The following is a 15,669-nucleotide window of genomic DNA, read 5'->3' as shown; positions in this document are numbered from 1 at the left end:
GTATAGTGATGTTGTGATCATAGCTCACTGCAGCCTCCAATTCCTGGGCTCAAATGATCTTCCCACCTCAGCCTCCCGAATTGCTGGGACGCCACCATGCCTGGCTGATTCTTTTATTGTAGAGACGGGATCTTGCTGTGTTGCTCATGCTGCTTTCAAACACCTGGCCTCAGGTGATCCTCCTGCCTCGGCTTCCCAAAGTGCTGCAATGACAGGCATTGAGCCGCCGTGCCCAGCCTATAATTTGTCTTAGCATTAATCTCTGTGTCATTGCAAGCTGTCTCCCACGTCCTTGCCTTCATTCTACATTGTTTTGGTGGAATGGCCTGTGCTAGCAGACAAGACCATCCGGTCCATGTTGAGCATCCTTCCCTGTCCTCAGGGAAGGTTTCCTGGGCCTCGTTTTGTTTTCTTTGTACACCAGCGGGGTGCAGCTCATTGGAATGAGCTTGCGGGGGAGCATCTGTGATAGCATCATGATCAGATGAGACAAACTGGCACGGGTCCTGGTCATGGTTGAAGACCTTTATGCTCCTGATTCTACTGGGTGTCTTCTACTGGTGAAGGCCCATTTGCTCATGGGAACACGGGCATGCTGGTGTCTTCTGAGTCCTCTCCAAAAACAAAGCCCAGGTCAGGTACGGTGGCTGACGTTTGTAATCCCAGCACTTTGGGAGGACGAGGCGGGAGGATTGCTGGAGCCCTGGAGTTCAAGACCAGCCTGGACAACACAGTGAGACCCTGTCTCTACAAATAACAGTAATAAAAATTAGCCAGGCATGGTGGCATGCACCTGTAGTCCTAGCTACTTGGGAGGCTGAGGTGGGAGGATTGCTCCAGCCCAGGAAGTTGAGGCTACATGAGCCTTGACTGCACCACTGCACTCCAGCCTGGCAGACAGAATAAGAACCGGTTTCAAAAACAAACAGACCGGGCACGGTGGCTCATGCCTGTAATCCCAGCACTTTTGGAGGCCGAGGCGGGTGGATCGCCTGAGGTCAGGAGTTCGAGACCAGCCTGGCCAACATGGTGAAGCCCCATCTCTACTAAAAATACAAAAATTAGCTGGGCGTGGTGGTGGGCGCCTATAATCCCAACTGCTTGGGAGGCTGAGGTGGGAGAATCACTTGCACCCAGGAGGCAGAGGTTGCAGTGAGCCGAGATTGCACCGTTGCACTCCAGCCTGGGCAACAAGAGCAAAACTCTGTCAGGAAAACAAACAAAAATCCCAAAGCCCTTAGTTCGAAATCTTGCCTCATACCCCACCCGTCCCATCTTTAGGTGAAAACGTTCTTTCATTATCAGTGCGTATCTCTCCAAACTGTATTTGTAACTTGTGCTGAGATGTTGAATGCACAGACGCACCTCAGTATCTTCTGTTCCTTCTTTCATCCCTACCCCCACCTTCCTCAATCTCTCATTGCTGCGTTTTCTTCCATTAATCAACACCTTTGTAAGGAGAAGCACCTCAGGCAAGCTCCCACAAGCAAGTGCTTTGAAATACTTCATCTGGGGCTTTTTAAAAGGGCTACCTTTTCCTAGCAGGTTTGGGATGCAGTCTGCTAGTTTATTGTTAATTCTCAGGCTTAATGATAGTTCCAGGTTACTGAATCAGGTGTGATCGCTGAAGATGTGTGTGTTGTAGGTTAGTTAGTTAGTGCTGCCATAACAAAGTAGCATAGATGGTGTGGATTAAACAACACTGATTTATTGTTTTATAATTCTTGAGGCTAGAATTTTGAGAAGAACGTGTTAACAGGGCTGGTGCCTCCTGAGCCGTCTCTCCTTGGCTTGTAGACGCCGTCTTCTCCCTGTGTCCTCACGTGGTCGTCCCTCTGTGTGTGCCTGTGTCCTCATCTCCTCTTCTTAGGACTCCGGTCCTGTTGGAATAGGGCCCATTCTAGTGACCATATTTTACCGTAATCACCTGTTTACATGCCCTGTCTCCAAATACAGTCACATTCTGAGGCCCTGAGGGTTTGGACTTCAACATGTGGATATTGGGAGGACACAGTTCAGCCCATAGCATACTGTTGGCTGGTTTATTATGAGACCATGATATTTACTATTCATTCATCCCAAGACAATGAGAGCTTTTACCCATGTCCCAGGATACACATATCTTAACATCTGCTGTTGTCTGAATACGTCCCTTCCAAATTCATATATTGAGACAGTAACCCCCAAAAGTATGGAATTAAAAGGTGGAGCTTTGGGGAAAGCGATTAGATCGTGACGGTGAAGCCGCTGAACAGGACCAGTGCCCTCGGTGAAGGGGCCTGAGGGAGCCTGTTTCCCCTTGGTCCATGGGAGGACACAGCGAGAAGGGCCCTTCCCTCAGGAATGGGCCCTTACCACGCAGTTCATCAGCGGGCACCCCGACCTCAGACTTCCAGCCTCCAGAACTGAGGGGAATACATTTTTCTTATTTGTAAGGCCCCTTAGTATATGGTATTTTTGTGATAGCAGCCAGAATGGACTAAGACAACATCTATGTAACATCTATGGAACTTGTACTTTAATATCCATCTATATGCTTATCCCAGTATCTGATTATACACCTCTTAACATCTACACACGTCATAGCATGTACCTATACTGATGAATTACACCTTTCTATATGCAGACCTCAGCACCTGTCTATCCCTATAGAGTCACATCTATACACACGCATATCCTAACATCTGTCTGTATTCACACCTTAGCATCTATCACATATATGAGCATCTATCTACAGCTACATATTAACATCTACCTCCACCCATATCCTAATATCTGTCTGCACCCACAGAGCAACACCGGTCTACACGTCTACACCCATATCCTAACATCTCTCTATACCTCTGTTAATATTTATCTACGTTCATATTCTAACATCTGTCTTTACGTGTATATTAACATCTCTCTACACCCATATCCTACTATCCATCTACACCCATATTGTAACATCTGTCTCTTCCTATATGTTAACATCTCTCTACGCCCGTATTCTAACATTTATGTCCATATATTAACCTCTGTCTACACCCGTATCCTGACATCCATCTACACCCATATTGTAACATCTATACGTATAGATATCATCTGTCTTCACCTATATTGTAACATTGATCTCTATCCATATTCTAATGCCTGCCTACATCCATATCCTAACATCTGTACCTACATATTAACATCTGTCTACACCTATATTCCAACATTTATCTATCTGTATTTTATTTGTCTACGCCCATACATTAACACTTGTCTACACCCATAATCTAATATCCATCTGCACCCATATACTAACACCTGTCTACATCCATCTACACCCATATATTAATACCTGTCTACATCCATCTACACCCGTATCCTAACATCTCTCTATACCTACATATTAACATCTGTCTACACCTGTGTTCCAACACTTATCTATATCCATATTGTAATATCTGTCTACACCCATATCCTAACATCTATCTATAACTACATGTTAACATCTTTCTACACCTATATGCTAACATATATCTATATCCATATATAATACCATATGGTAACACTGTTTACACCCATGTATCAGCCCCGATGTACGCCCATATCCTAACATCTGTCTCTAAGCACATCGTAACGTCTGTGTGTATGTGCATTCGAACACCTATCTGTATCCATATATTAACATCCGTCTTTACCCATGTGCTGATATCTGTGTGCTCCATGTCCCGACATCTGTCCCCAGCTATTACTGTCTGTCTGTACACACATTTTGGCATCTAGCTGCATCTGTACCCCAACACCTAGCTGACGGCGTACCCCCTGCCCTGCCCTGATGGGGCCCTGAGCGTGTGCTGACACCTAGCTGACGGTGTCCCCGCTGCCCTGCCCTGCCCTGCCCTGCCCTGGCGGGGCCCTGAGCGTGTGCTGACACCTAGCTGATGGCGTACCCCCTGCCCTGCCCTGGCGGGGCCCTGAGCATGTGCTGTCTGTCCCCGCAGGTTCTGGACGTGGCATGACGAGCGCTTCCTCTACATGCTCATGGAGTACGTGCCGGGTGGCGAGCTCTTCAGCTACCTGCGCAACCGGGGGCGTTTCTCCAGCACCACGGGGCTCTTCTACTCTGCGGAGATCATCTGTGCCATCGAGTACCTGCACTCCAAGGAGATCGTCTACAGGGATTTGAAGCCGGAGAACATCCTGCTGGATAGGGATGGCCACATCAAACTCACGGACTTCGGGTTCGCCAAGAAGCTGGTAGACAGGTAAGAGGAACGTGAACTCCGATGGGATCTGTGCTGCTTGGCAATGAGAAAGGTGGCGGTAGTTGTGGGTCAGGCAGGGAAAGATTGGGAACCAGAGTTTAACTCTCATGTGTGGGAGACACTTGCAACCAGGGATGAGAGAGCCAGGTTGACCCACAGCTCGTTTTAGGTGGGCTGCCATTGCTGGCAAAGAGCCGGTGGGCAGGAAGTCAGTGTGCCTCACTGGCACCGTGGAGGAAATCAGAACACCACATTTCCACTATTGATCCGAAATGATGAGGAAATGAGTCATATCCAAGTTTGAATTGCCCTGACTGTAAAATAGATGTGCACCGAATAGGATACAATATCTTTTACAATTAAATGCCAGGTGCTGTGGCTCACACCTGTAATCCCAGCACTTTGGGGTGCCGAGGTGGGAGAATCATTTGAGCCCAGGAGTTTGAGACCACTCTGGACAACCTAGTGAGACCCCGTCTCTACAGAGATATATATATTTAAAAAAAAGTTGATTATGATGGTGGATCCCTGTAGTCCCAGCTACTTGGGAGGCTGAGGTTGGAGGATCATTTGAGCCCCAGAAGTTGAGGCTGCAGTGAGCTGTGATCACACCACTGCGCTCCAGCCTGGGTGAAAGAGCAAGATCCTGTCTCAAAAAAAACCCACCACATTGAATATTCCACACACACCTGCTCACACACACGTGCAGTTATTTTTTTCTGGTATCTATATTTCTATTATATATATGTATTTCCACTGTATATGTATATTAAATAGAAATAGATCTAATACTATATTATTTTATATAATGTGTAGTATATTTTATGTACATATGATATAGTATTATATATGTATATTATATATTATATATTATATAGTATACTATGACTATGATATAGTATCATATAGGTATACTATATATTATATATTACATAGCATACCTATATCATACAATATCATACATATCACTATACTCTATATAGTATATATTATACATATTATATATTACACATACTATATATAATATACTATATAATATATATAGTATATAGTATATATAGTATACCTATATCATATGTATGATATATGTTTCTTTTCTGGAAACACACTCACAGACACACCCCAAAACAATGTTTGAACAAACATCTGGGCACCCCACGGCCCATCAACACATGAAACGGACCATCACATGTTGTCTCAGCCAGTGCGGGCTGCACTAACACACACTCATAGACTGGGCAGCCTCAACAGCAGACATTCATGGCTCACAGCTCTGGAGGCTGGAAGTCTGAGATCAAGGTGCGACAGATTCTGTACCTGGAGGGAACCAGCTTCCTGGTTCGTAGACGGTGCCTTCTCGCTGTGTCCTCACATGGTGGAAGGGGCGAGGGGGCTCTCTGGGGCCCCTTTTGTAAGGGCACTCATCCCATTCATGAGACTCCACCTTCGTGACCTCATCACCTCCCAAAGGCCCCACCTCCTAATCCTATCACTTTGGGGATGATGATTTCAACATAGGAATTTGGGGGGGGGGGCACACACATTCAGCTTATAATACATGTGTATGTATTTTTTTTCCATGATTGGATTCATTTAACCAGTCTGTCGTGACAAAAGACCACACACTGGGCATTTTTAAGAATAGACCTTTTCCTGTCACTGTCATGGAGGCTAAGCTCTGAGATCCAGGTGTGGGCGGGGCTGGTTCCTCCTGAAGTCTCTCTCCTTGGCTTGGAGATGCTGTCTTCTCCCTGTGTCCTCACAGGATTGTCCCTCTCTGCATGTCTGTATCCTCATCTCCTCTTCTTATGAGGACACCAGTCCTCTTGGATCAGGACCCATCCTAGTGACCTCGTTTTACCTTAATGATCTCTTTAAAGATGCCCTTTCCCATATAGTCACATTCTGAAGTTCTGGGGGTTAGGACTGCAGCATATAAGGTTTAAGGGACACATTTCAGCCTGGAACAATTATATATAGATATGTTTCCGTACACACACATACTCCATTGAGGAGAAAACAGTTATCTTTTTTTGTTTGTTTTTTTGTCTTTTTTGAGACGAAGTCTGGCTCTGTCGTCCAGGCTGGAGTGCAGTGGCACAATCTCGGCTCACTGCAACCTCCACCGCCCAGATTCAAGTGATTCTCCTGCCTCAGCCTCCCAAGTAGCTGGGATTACAGGTGCCCGCCACCACACCTGGGTAACTTTTTTTTTTTTTTTTTTTTTTTGAGAGGGAGTCTGGCTCTGTCTCCCAGGCTGGAGTATAGTGGCACGATCTCAGCTCACTGCAAGCTCCACCTCCCGAGTTCACGCCATCCTCCTGCCTCAGCCTCTGAAGTAGCTGGGACTACAGGCGCCCGCCACCACACCTGGCTAATTTTTTGTATTTTTAGTAGAGACGGGGTTTCACTGTGTTAGCCAGGATGGTCTCGATCTCCTGACCTTGTGATCCGCCCGCCTCACCATCCCAAAGTGCTAGGATTACAGGTGTGAACCACCACACCCGGTCCCAGTATGTAGTCTTTTATCTCTCACCCACCTCCCACCCTTTCCCCCAAGTCCTTGAAGTCCGTTGTATGGTTCTTATGCCTCAGCGTCCTCATAGCTTAGTTCCCAATGGATCTTTAATTTACATTCATAAAATCAACAGTCATAAAAAGTAAATTCACACGCCCAAGCTGCTGAAAAATACTCAGAAAGATTTTTGGTAACTACACTGAGTGTCAGTTTTTCAATTAGATTAAATTAATTAAAGTAGGATTAGATAATGACATCAGTTCCTTGGTAGACAAGCTACATTTCAAATACCCAGGATTGCACATGGCTATTGGCTTCTGTCTTGGTCAGACAAGCCTAGAAAATACATCTTATATTTCCATATTCTTTGATGTGGTGGGGTTGGGTAAGGTGATAATTACGCTAATTATACTCCTAACATTGTAAAACCGTCTGCATTTTGGGAAACTTGATGTGGGGGCAGTTTTACACTAAATGACTCTCTTCTCTGGCAGCTTTTAGAAAAGGGCTCTCCTAGGAAAATTTTATGATGCATTTAAATTCAATCTGATTTTCCCCTATAGTATTTCTCGTACTACATTTCCAAAAATAAGGCACATGGAAATTAGGTGCATTTTACATGGAGTAGGAAAGATGCAGGATTTTTTAAAATATTGATTTATAGCATCTGTGCTGCCCTCTTTTGGCAGCACACGGTATATTAGTAAATTCTTTTAAAGTCATTTTATTTGCAAGTCGAATTCAAAGAAAACAGAGATAAAATATTTCATATATTCACTTGTTTATAAGTTTGACAAACCATGTTACTGTCCAGTTAATTCATGATGTCTATTTAAATGGACGAAGATGGTTTAGTATATAACATGCAGCAATTATTTTACTTAATGAACATGTGAAAATCTTAGAAAATGCCTCATTACCATCTTGATAGATTGCTTTTGCAAAGAACTGCATCTTCCTCTGTATGGGTAGTGTAGCTTCTGGAAACTTTTTTTTTTGTGGGTGCTTTTTTCTGCTTTTTTTTTGGACCATCAATGTAACGAAGCATCTCTCTTCTGGCCCGGCCCCAGGGAAGTTGTGTTCATGGGGGCAGATACATGGCCCTGCCTCTGATTCAGGATTCAAACAATACATGTGCCTTTTGAATAAAACTTAAATTCACCACTGTATCGTGGACCACTACAGAACAGATGGAACTAAACAGGGAGGCCTCATCTTGAATAACCTTTTTTCTTTTTTTTTTTTTTTTAAGACAGGGTCTTACTGTGTCACTCAGGCTGGAGTGCAGTGGTGGGATCTTGGCTCACTGCAACCTTGGCCTCCTGGGCTCAAGCGATCCTCCCATTTCAGCCTCCCAAGTAGCTGGGATTACAGGCATGTACCACCATACCTGGCTAATTTTCGTACTTTTAGTAGAGACCTGGTTTCACCATGTTGCCTAGGCTGGTCTTGAACAGCTGGCCTCAAGTGATCCACCTGCCTCGACCTTCCAAAGCATTGGGATTACAGGCGTGAGCCACCGCACCCGGCCTTGAATAACATTTTTGAACATATCCCAGAAAGAAGTCTGTTTCTCATTTTTCTCTCTTTTTTTTTTTTGGAGAGGAGTCTCATTCTGTCGCCCAGGCTGGAGTGCAGTGGCGCGATCTCGGCTCACTGCAAGCTCTGCCTCCCAGGTTCATGCCATTCTCCTGCCTCAGCCTCCCGAGTAGCTGGGACTACAGACGCCCGCCACCACGCCCGGCTAATCTTTTGTATTTTTAGTAGAGACGGGGTTTCACCGTGTTAGCCAGGATGGTCTCGATCTCCTGACCTCATGATCCGCCCGCCTCAGCCTCCCAAAGTGCTGGGATTACAGGCGTGAGCCACCGCACCCGGCCATTTTTCTCTTATAGCATGGGGTAAAAACATACTTAAGCGTGTTGTAATGTAATCTACTCACTACATGAATTTCTTTCTTTGTTTTTTGTTTCTTTTTTGAGACAGGGTCTCACTCTGTCACCCAGGCTGGCGTGCAGTAGTGCAACCGTGGCTCACCGCAGCCTCGAACTCCCAGGCTCAAGCAATCCCCCTGTCTCTCAGCCTCCCAAGTAGCTGCGACTACAGGCTTGCACACCCTGCCTGGCTAATTTTTTGATTTTTTGTAGAGACAGGGTTTCACTATGTTGCCGGGGCTGGTCTTGAACTCCTAAACTGAAGCAGTCCTCCAACCTTGGCCTCCCAAAGTTTTGGGATTACAGGCGGGAGCTATGGTACTCAGCCTCTCCCTCCCTTCCTTTCTTCCTCCCTCCCTCCCTCCCTCCCTTCCTTCCTCCCTTCCTCTCCCTCCCCTCCCTCCCTTCCTTCCTCCCCTCCCCTCCCATTCCTTCCCCTTCCCTCCCCTCCCATTCTTTCCCCTTCCCTCCCCTCCCCTCCTCTACCCTCCCCTCCCCTCCCCTCCTCTACCCTCCCCTCCCCTCCCCTCCTCTACCCCTCCCCTCCCCTCCCCTCCCCTAGCAACCCTGTTAACTGAATGACTTGTACCCTACTTGTTTTAAACCACTGCTCTTGGTGACTTGATTTCTGACTTTCCTAGGTTGTCAGTATGTTCAGATGGTGTTCTTTTGTGACTTGCGTTCACCAGCCTCTTGTTTTCTAACAGCAATATTACGTTTGTATTTTAAATATTTTGCGCACACACTTTATGTTATCTAGATAGCTCCCCTAAAAGATTTGGTGGCAAACTAGAATTATTTCTGGTTTTATGAAATGGTCAAAATAAAATACTGATGTGTTTAATTTGATTTTATAATTCAAATGCATAACACAAGTATCCCTTACCTGAAGTACTTCAGACCAGAATTGTTTTGGATTTTAGATTTTTTTCAGATTGTGGAATATTTGAATTACACTTACCTGTGAGCATCCCTAATTTGAAAATCTGAAATCCAAGATGCTCCAGTGAGCATTTCCTTTGCGCTGTGAGCCTCATGTCGGTGCTGGAAAAGTATTGACTTTTGGAGCATTTGGGATTTCAGATTTGGATTAAAGATGCTCAACCTTTATACATCTGTCTTTAAACCATAACAGATGGTTTTCTTTCTCTGCAACGGCTCTTTTTTGTTTGTTTTTGGTGTTTTTTATTTCTCTGCGACAGCTTTTTGTTTGTTTTTGTTTTTTTGTGTTTCTTTTGAGACAGGGTCCCACTATGTTGGCCAGGATAGTCTTGAACTCCTGGCCTCAAGCAATCCTCCCACCTCGGCCTCCCAAAGTGCCAGGATGGTAGTCGTGAGCCACCATGCCAGGTGCAACAGCTCTTTCCTAGTTCCTCTGTTGTAGCATTGTAAACCCAGATGTTACATTGATTACTGTCCTCTGGATTTTTATTTCTAGCCTTATAGGGATAACATTGAACCTAGTCTTTCAGAATTACTACTTACCCCTTACACACACACACACACACACACACACACACACACACACACACGAGTAGAGAGAGTAATTCACGTTGAAACCTTATGGCCCCATCACCCAGCTTCGATTGTTATCAAAGCTTTGTCACTTTGTTTTTTTTCTCTTTGCCCATTTGTTTCTTGAGTTAGTTAAAGCAGATGCACTTTATCCAACTTTAACAGATAACTCCCTTTAAAAAAGAACTTCAGTGCCATTATCACATCTGACAAAACTGTTTAAAAAAAAAAAAAAACCCAGCCTGGGTAACATAGCAAGACCTCATCTCTACAAAACATCAAAAACAAAAAAAATTAGCCTTGCATAGGTTAAATCCAGCCCCCTATGTGTCTGTTAATAAAGTTTTATTGGAACACAGTCACATCTTGGGGGCTTTTGAGCTACAGTAGCAGAGCTGGGTATTTGTAACAGAGACCATGTGATTCACAAGGCCTAAAATATTTGCCATCTGGCTCTTTACAGAAAATATTTGCCCACCCCTGAGCCAGGCCATTTGCTTTGTGAACTGGTTAAAATTGGCCAGGAGCTCTTGTCTGTGCAGTGGAATATTATTTGGCCATGAAAAGGAATATAATTCTGACATATTCTACGCGTTGATAAACCTTGAAAACATATTAGATGAAATAAGCCAGACCAAAAAGGTCTCATATTGTGTGATTCTACTTGTAGGAGGGCCCTAGATTCTTCCAAATCATAGGGACAGAAAGTAGAATGGTGGGTGCCAGGAGCCGGGGAGGTGCAGGGAAGGGAGAGATGCTGTTTAATGAGGACGGAGTTTCTGTTTGGAATGATGAAGAAGTTCCAGCAGTTGATGGTGGGGAGGGTTGAACACCAAGGTCAATGGACTTCCCACCACCGAACTATACAATTAAAAATGCTTAAAATGGAAAATTCTATGCTGTGTGTATTTTACCACATTAGAAAATCATACATATAAAATCATAATTATGTATATAATTATAAATAACTATATAATTGTAATATTTAATTACACATAAATAATATATCCTACATTAAATTTATATAGTTAAATATATTTAATTATCTCTTTAATATAGTAAATATTTTAGTATATTCATATGTAAATTTAATACATAAAGATATTAATGTAATGTGTTAATTACTAATATAACATAATGTATGTATATATTAATATACTAATATATTCCAATTATAATTATATATTAAATAAATATAATGTAATTTTTAGTTAAACATAATTATATTTAAAAAAATTTAATACAATTAATAAGTGGATACAATTTTATATTTAATATTACATATTTAATTTTATAATTATAAACATGGCTACCAAATAATTATATGTGCTCATAAATTATGGTATAAATATGTTTAGAAAGTTATATGTAGCTATAATTATACATTATTATCCATAGTTTTATATATAATTTTATAAATATATATTTTTAAAATTTAAATTTATATATTAGTATGTGTTACACATTTATTGTTTAGATTATAAGTTCAAATTTAAACATATACATTTATAAATACATAATTGTTTTATATATATTTCGTAACACCAGAAAAGTCTTTCTAGTTACTTTAGACCTTTTCCCTTAACTTCTTTCTTTGAGTATTTAACGGAAGTCAAGGAGGGCCTGAGATGTCGAGTCTGTTTGCAGTCGGTGTTGTTACTTTCCCTTGAGCCCCTTTTAATTTTGCTGTAGTTCATACGAGGAGGTGGGTATTACTGTGCCGAGGTTGGTGACAGGCACCCTTCTCCCTGCTGATCAGTGGTGTCTAGGAGCCATTGTCACCTAGGAAACCCCTCCCAGGGCCTGGGCTGGCCATCGGAAGCTGTCCCATGCTCACAGACACACACCTTCTCCCTTCATGGGCCTGAAATTCTCAACTGTTTGTCCCCATCAGACAGTTCTAGGAACGGTGATTGTGTCCCCATAAAAAAAAAGATGACAAAGTCTTCCCTTTTTATGAAAAACCCCACACCCTGCTGCTTTATTGCAACCCAAGATCCTATAAGAAAAGGCAATGTAGTATTTTCACCATGAGTACTGAGCTAACATCTATTTCCTGCATTAGCAAACCCAGACAAAACACTGGCTCATACTTTTCTGATAAAAAGGGAAGAAATGCATTTGTATCTGTAATCAAGTGTGAAAGCTGTCATCAGCTGTCCTTTCTCCTGAGCCCCACCATGCCCCTGTTAGCTGAGTGACACGCTCACCATGTCATAAAGCCATGAGGAGAGACAGCAAGTGAGGCTGGTGACGCCACCTGCTAGGACGTAAGAGGGACTGGACTGAAACTCAGCTTGGAGATGTCATCCATTTCTCTCTGTCTCTCTTTTTTTTTTTTGAGACGGAGTCTCACTCTGTTGCGCATGCTGGAGTGCAGTGGTGCGATCTTGGTTCACTGCAACCTCTGCCACCCAGGTTCAAGTGATTCTCCTGCCTCAGCCTCCTGAATAGCTGGGATTACAGGTGCCTGCCACCGCGCCCAGCTAATTTTTGTAGTTTTTAGTAGAGACAGGGTTTCACCATCTTGGCCAGGCTGGTCTTGAACTCCTGACCTCGTGATCCACTTGCCTCGGCCTCCCAAAGTGTTGGGATTATAGGCATGAACCACCGTGCCTGGCCTCTTTTTCTCTTTTTACTGTGGTAAAATACACTTAAAATGTACCATCGTAACCATCTTTATTAACATTTTTTATATTTCAGAACAGGGTCTTCCTGTGTCAGCCAGGCTGGAGTGCAGTGGTACGATCATGGCTCACTGCAGCTTCCAACTCCTGGGCTGAAGCAATCCTCCTCCCTCAGCCTCCTGAGTACTTGAAACTAGAGGTGTGAGCCACCATGACTGGCTAATTTTTAAATATTTTTGTACAGACAGGGTCTTGCTATGTTGCCTTGGCTGGTCTGGAACTCTGAGGCTCAAGTGATCCTCCCACGTTGGCCTCCCAAAGCGTTGAGATTATAGGCATGAGCCACTGTACCCAGCCCGTTTGAACCATCTTGCTGTGCACAATTCAGTGGCATTTACTGCATTTACCATGTCGTGCAACCATCACCTCTCTCTAGTTCCAGAACATTTTCATGATCCCAAAAGAGAACCTGTACCTGTTAAGCAATTATTCCACATCCGAAGCCAGGATGACCTCATCTTAACTTGATTGCAGCTACAAAGATCCTGTTTGCCCATAAGGTCCCACTCACAAATAGCAGGGTTTAGGACTTTGGGGGGTGCACAGTTCAACCAGTGCAGGTGTGGCGGAAGGCATGCGCATTAAGAACACAGGAGTCATTGGATATCTATACTTTATAGAGAATCCTGTCCTTAGCTCTGTTTCTCCTTCGTTAACATAGCCTCCTCCCTCCCCTCCCCCCGGCCATAGTGAAACTAAGAACAGTGAGAAAACTGGGAACAGCAGGTGTCACCTTCCTTCTACCCAAAAGCCAGTTGAGCAAAAGGAGATAGGAGCAGGGAAGTGGATAATTCACTGCCCAGACCAGTGGTCTCGACAGAACACTCAGGCTGTCTCATCTCATATTCACACAGTCGACATCTCTCCATAGCAGCGTATGTCTCTTTGTACATCTAGCTAGGCACTGGGGCTTTTTGCAGGAAGGAGTGACTCTAATGGGGCAGAAGTCTTCCTGAGGCAAGTTAGAAACTGGAAACTTATACAACCTCAGGTGTGTGTCCTTACCCTAACACAGAGCCAAAAAGAGCCTCATCTTTCAAAAGGTAAGTGGAGAAGTTGCAGCTAATGCCTGTAGCATGACCTGTGGCCTCTACGTGGGCGTCATATCAGCTAAGATCTAGGCTTTTAGCTACTTTCAGGCCACTTTGGATGGGCTAGAAAGGTGGAAATACAAAACTAGCAGGCCAATAAGTCGCTCGTCTTGCAGAATGACAGAAGCGTCTTGCATTGAAGCAGCCAGGGTGTACTTGGAGTTGATTCAACTGCTGGGCAAGGCAGGGGAGAGCGTGTTTCTAAAATAGTGTGCATTGTACTTTCCATTTGTAGACTTAATTCTAATGAGTGAGAAGCACTTAACAGGACCACGAGGTGGTCCCTGTTCCATACTTAGATCTAACCTGAAGATAGAGAGTAAGTCCCTTCCACATTCTTCTGTGGGAAGAGAACTCAATTTCTCTCCTTGTCTTCTTTCCTGGTTTCCTGACTTATATCTGCTAGATCCTGCAGTAATTTTTTTTTTTTTTTTTTTTTTGAGACAGTGTCTTGCTCTGTTGCCCAGGCTGGGGTACAGTGACACTATCATGCTCCCTGCAGTGTTGACCTCCTGGGCTCAAGTGATCTTCCCATCTCAGCCTCCCGACTAGCTGAGACTACAAGCGCACTTCAGCACACCTGGCTTTTTTTTTTCTGTAAAGGAGTGGTCTTGCTATGTTGTCCAAGCTGGTCTGAAACTCCTAGCCTCAAGCAGTCCTCCTGCCTCAGCCTCCCAAAGTACTAGGATTACAGGTGTGAACTACCATGCCTTACCTTGTGGTACTTTCATTTCATGGATGGCCGACAGAATTTGAAATTTGGATGGCAGCCAGTTTGTTGTTATCCCAAGGGCTTACAGATTAATGTGGAAAAGTCTGTTGTCTGGAAAGAGGTGGGGTATGGAGGTGTGGTGGGGAAGGGAAGGAAAGATAACAGTAACAACATTTTGGGTGGGTTCCCGCAAGCAGGAAGCTGAGGAGCTGAAGCCAAGATACGTGCCCACACCACTGCAAACAGGGTGGACTCAGGCAAGATGTGCTGGGTATAAAATAGGCTTTTTGCACATGCTTGATACATTGTGCAAAGAACTTGAGAGTGGATAAACATGTATATTACCAGACTCTGTAGAACTTGTTTTTTGTTCTCTTTACATTCAGCTTACAAAATAAGAGTTTCTTCTTTCATTGATCTGACTGGTGGGAGGGAAGGGTCTTTTGCAAAGCATCTATATATTTTTTCCCTCCGAGGGTGTTGCTTCTTTCTGCCTGTCTACAGACAAGCTCCACACACCAGGGCAGCACTTGGCAGGAAGGGTGGATGTGGCCTGCAGGTGTGCTACAGGTCTGAATTGCTGAAAGCCCGAAGCGACATTCTACCCAGCAGTAGAGCGCCAATGGAGTATGGCCCAGACAGGGCCCCCTCTCTGGGGTTACTGATAACTGAGCTCCTTTCCAGCACATGAGTCTTCCAGCTTCTGCTGCAGTCCTTGTTATCTTGCCCTGACTTTATTTAGCAGATTCTTCTGTAACCAAAATGCAGGTTCAGCCGCTCGCCGTTTGCAGAGTGCAATTAGCAAGAGCGAGGTCTAGTGTAAAGAAAGTGATTTTTTAATTCCAGAGCTTTCTTAGGGGAAGAAGTACAGGCTTCCTGCTTGAGGCCACCCCTTTGCTTTTGGAGCACAAAGCAGGCACTTTTAAAGGAAAATGCCATGCAGGAGAGGAAGTGCATTTCTGTCTTTACACTGGTTT

At 44.1% G+C, this 15,669-nt stretch overlaps 1 protein-coding gene across 5 annotated transcripts in view; it reads left to right on the top strand.

Annotated features, from left to right (window-relative positions):
• LOC134737588 (cAMP-dependent protein kinase catalytic subunit PRKX) overlaps positions 1–15,669 on the top strand; it is a 120,952-nt gene that overhangs the window by 52,942 nt on the left and 52,341 nt on the right. For all 5 annotated transcript variants that reach the window (XR_010125348.1, XR_010125349.1, XR_010125347.1 and 2 more), the window contains exon 3: positions 3,972–4,235. Coding sequence is in view for 2 of the 5 variants with exons in the window: in XM_063660083.1 (XP_063516153.1) it covers positions 3,972–4,235 (264 nt within the window). In the remaining 3 variants the exon portion in view is untranslated. The remainder of the gene's footprint in view (positions 1–3,971; positions 4,236–15,669) is intronic.

This window comes from Pongo pygmaeus, chromosome X (assembly GCF_028885625.2).
Source record: "Pongo pygmaeus isolate AG05252 chromosome X, NHGRI_mPonPyg2-v2.0_pri, whole genome shotgun sequence".
Taxonomy (NCBI): domain Eukaryota; kingdom Metazoa; phylum Chordata; class Mammalia; order Primates; family Hominidae; genus Pongo; species Pongo pygmaeus.
The sequence above is the reverse complement of the archived record's forward strand: the minus strand, read 5'-3'. Positions and strand labels throughout refer to the sequence as shown.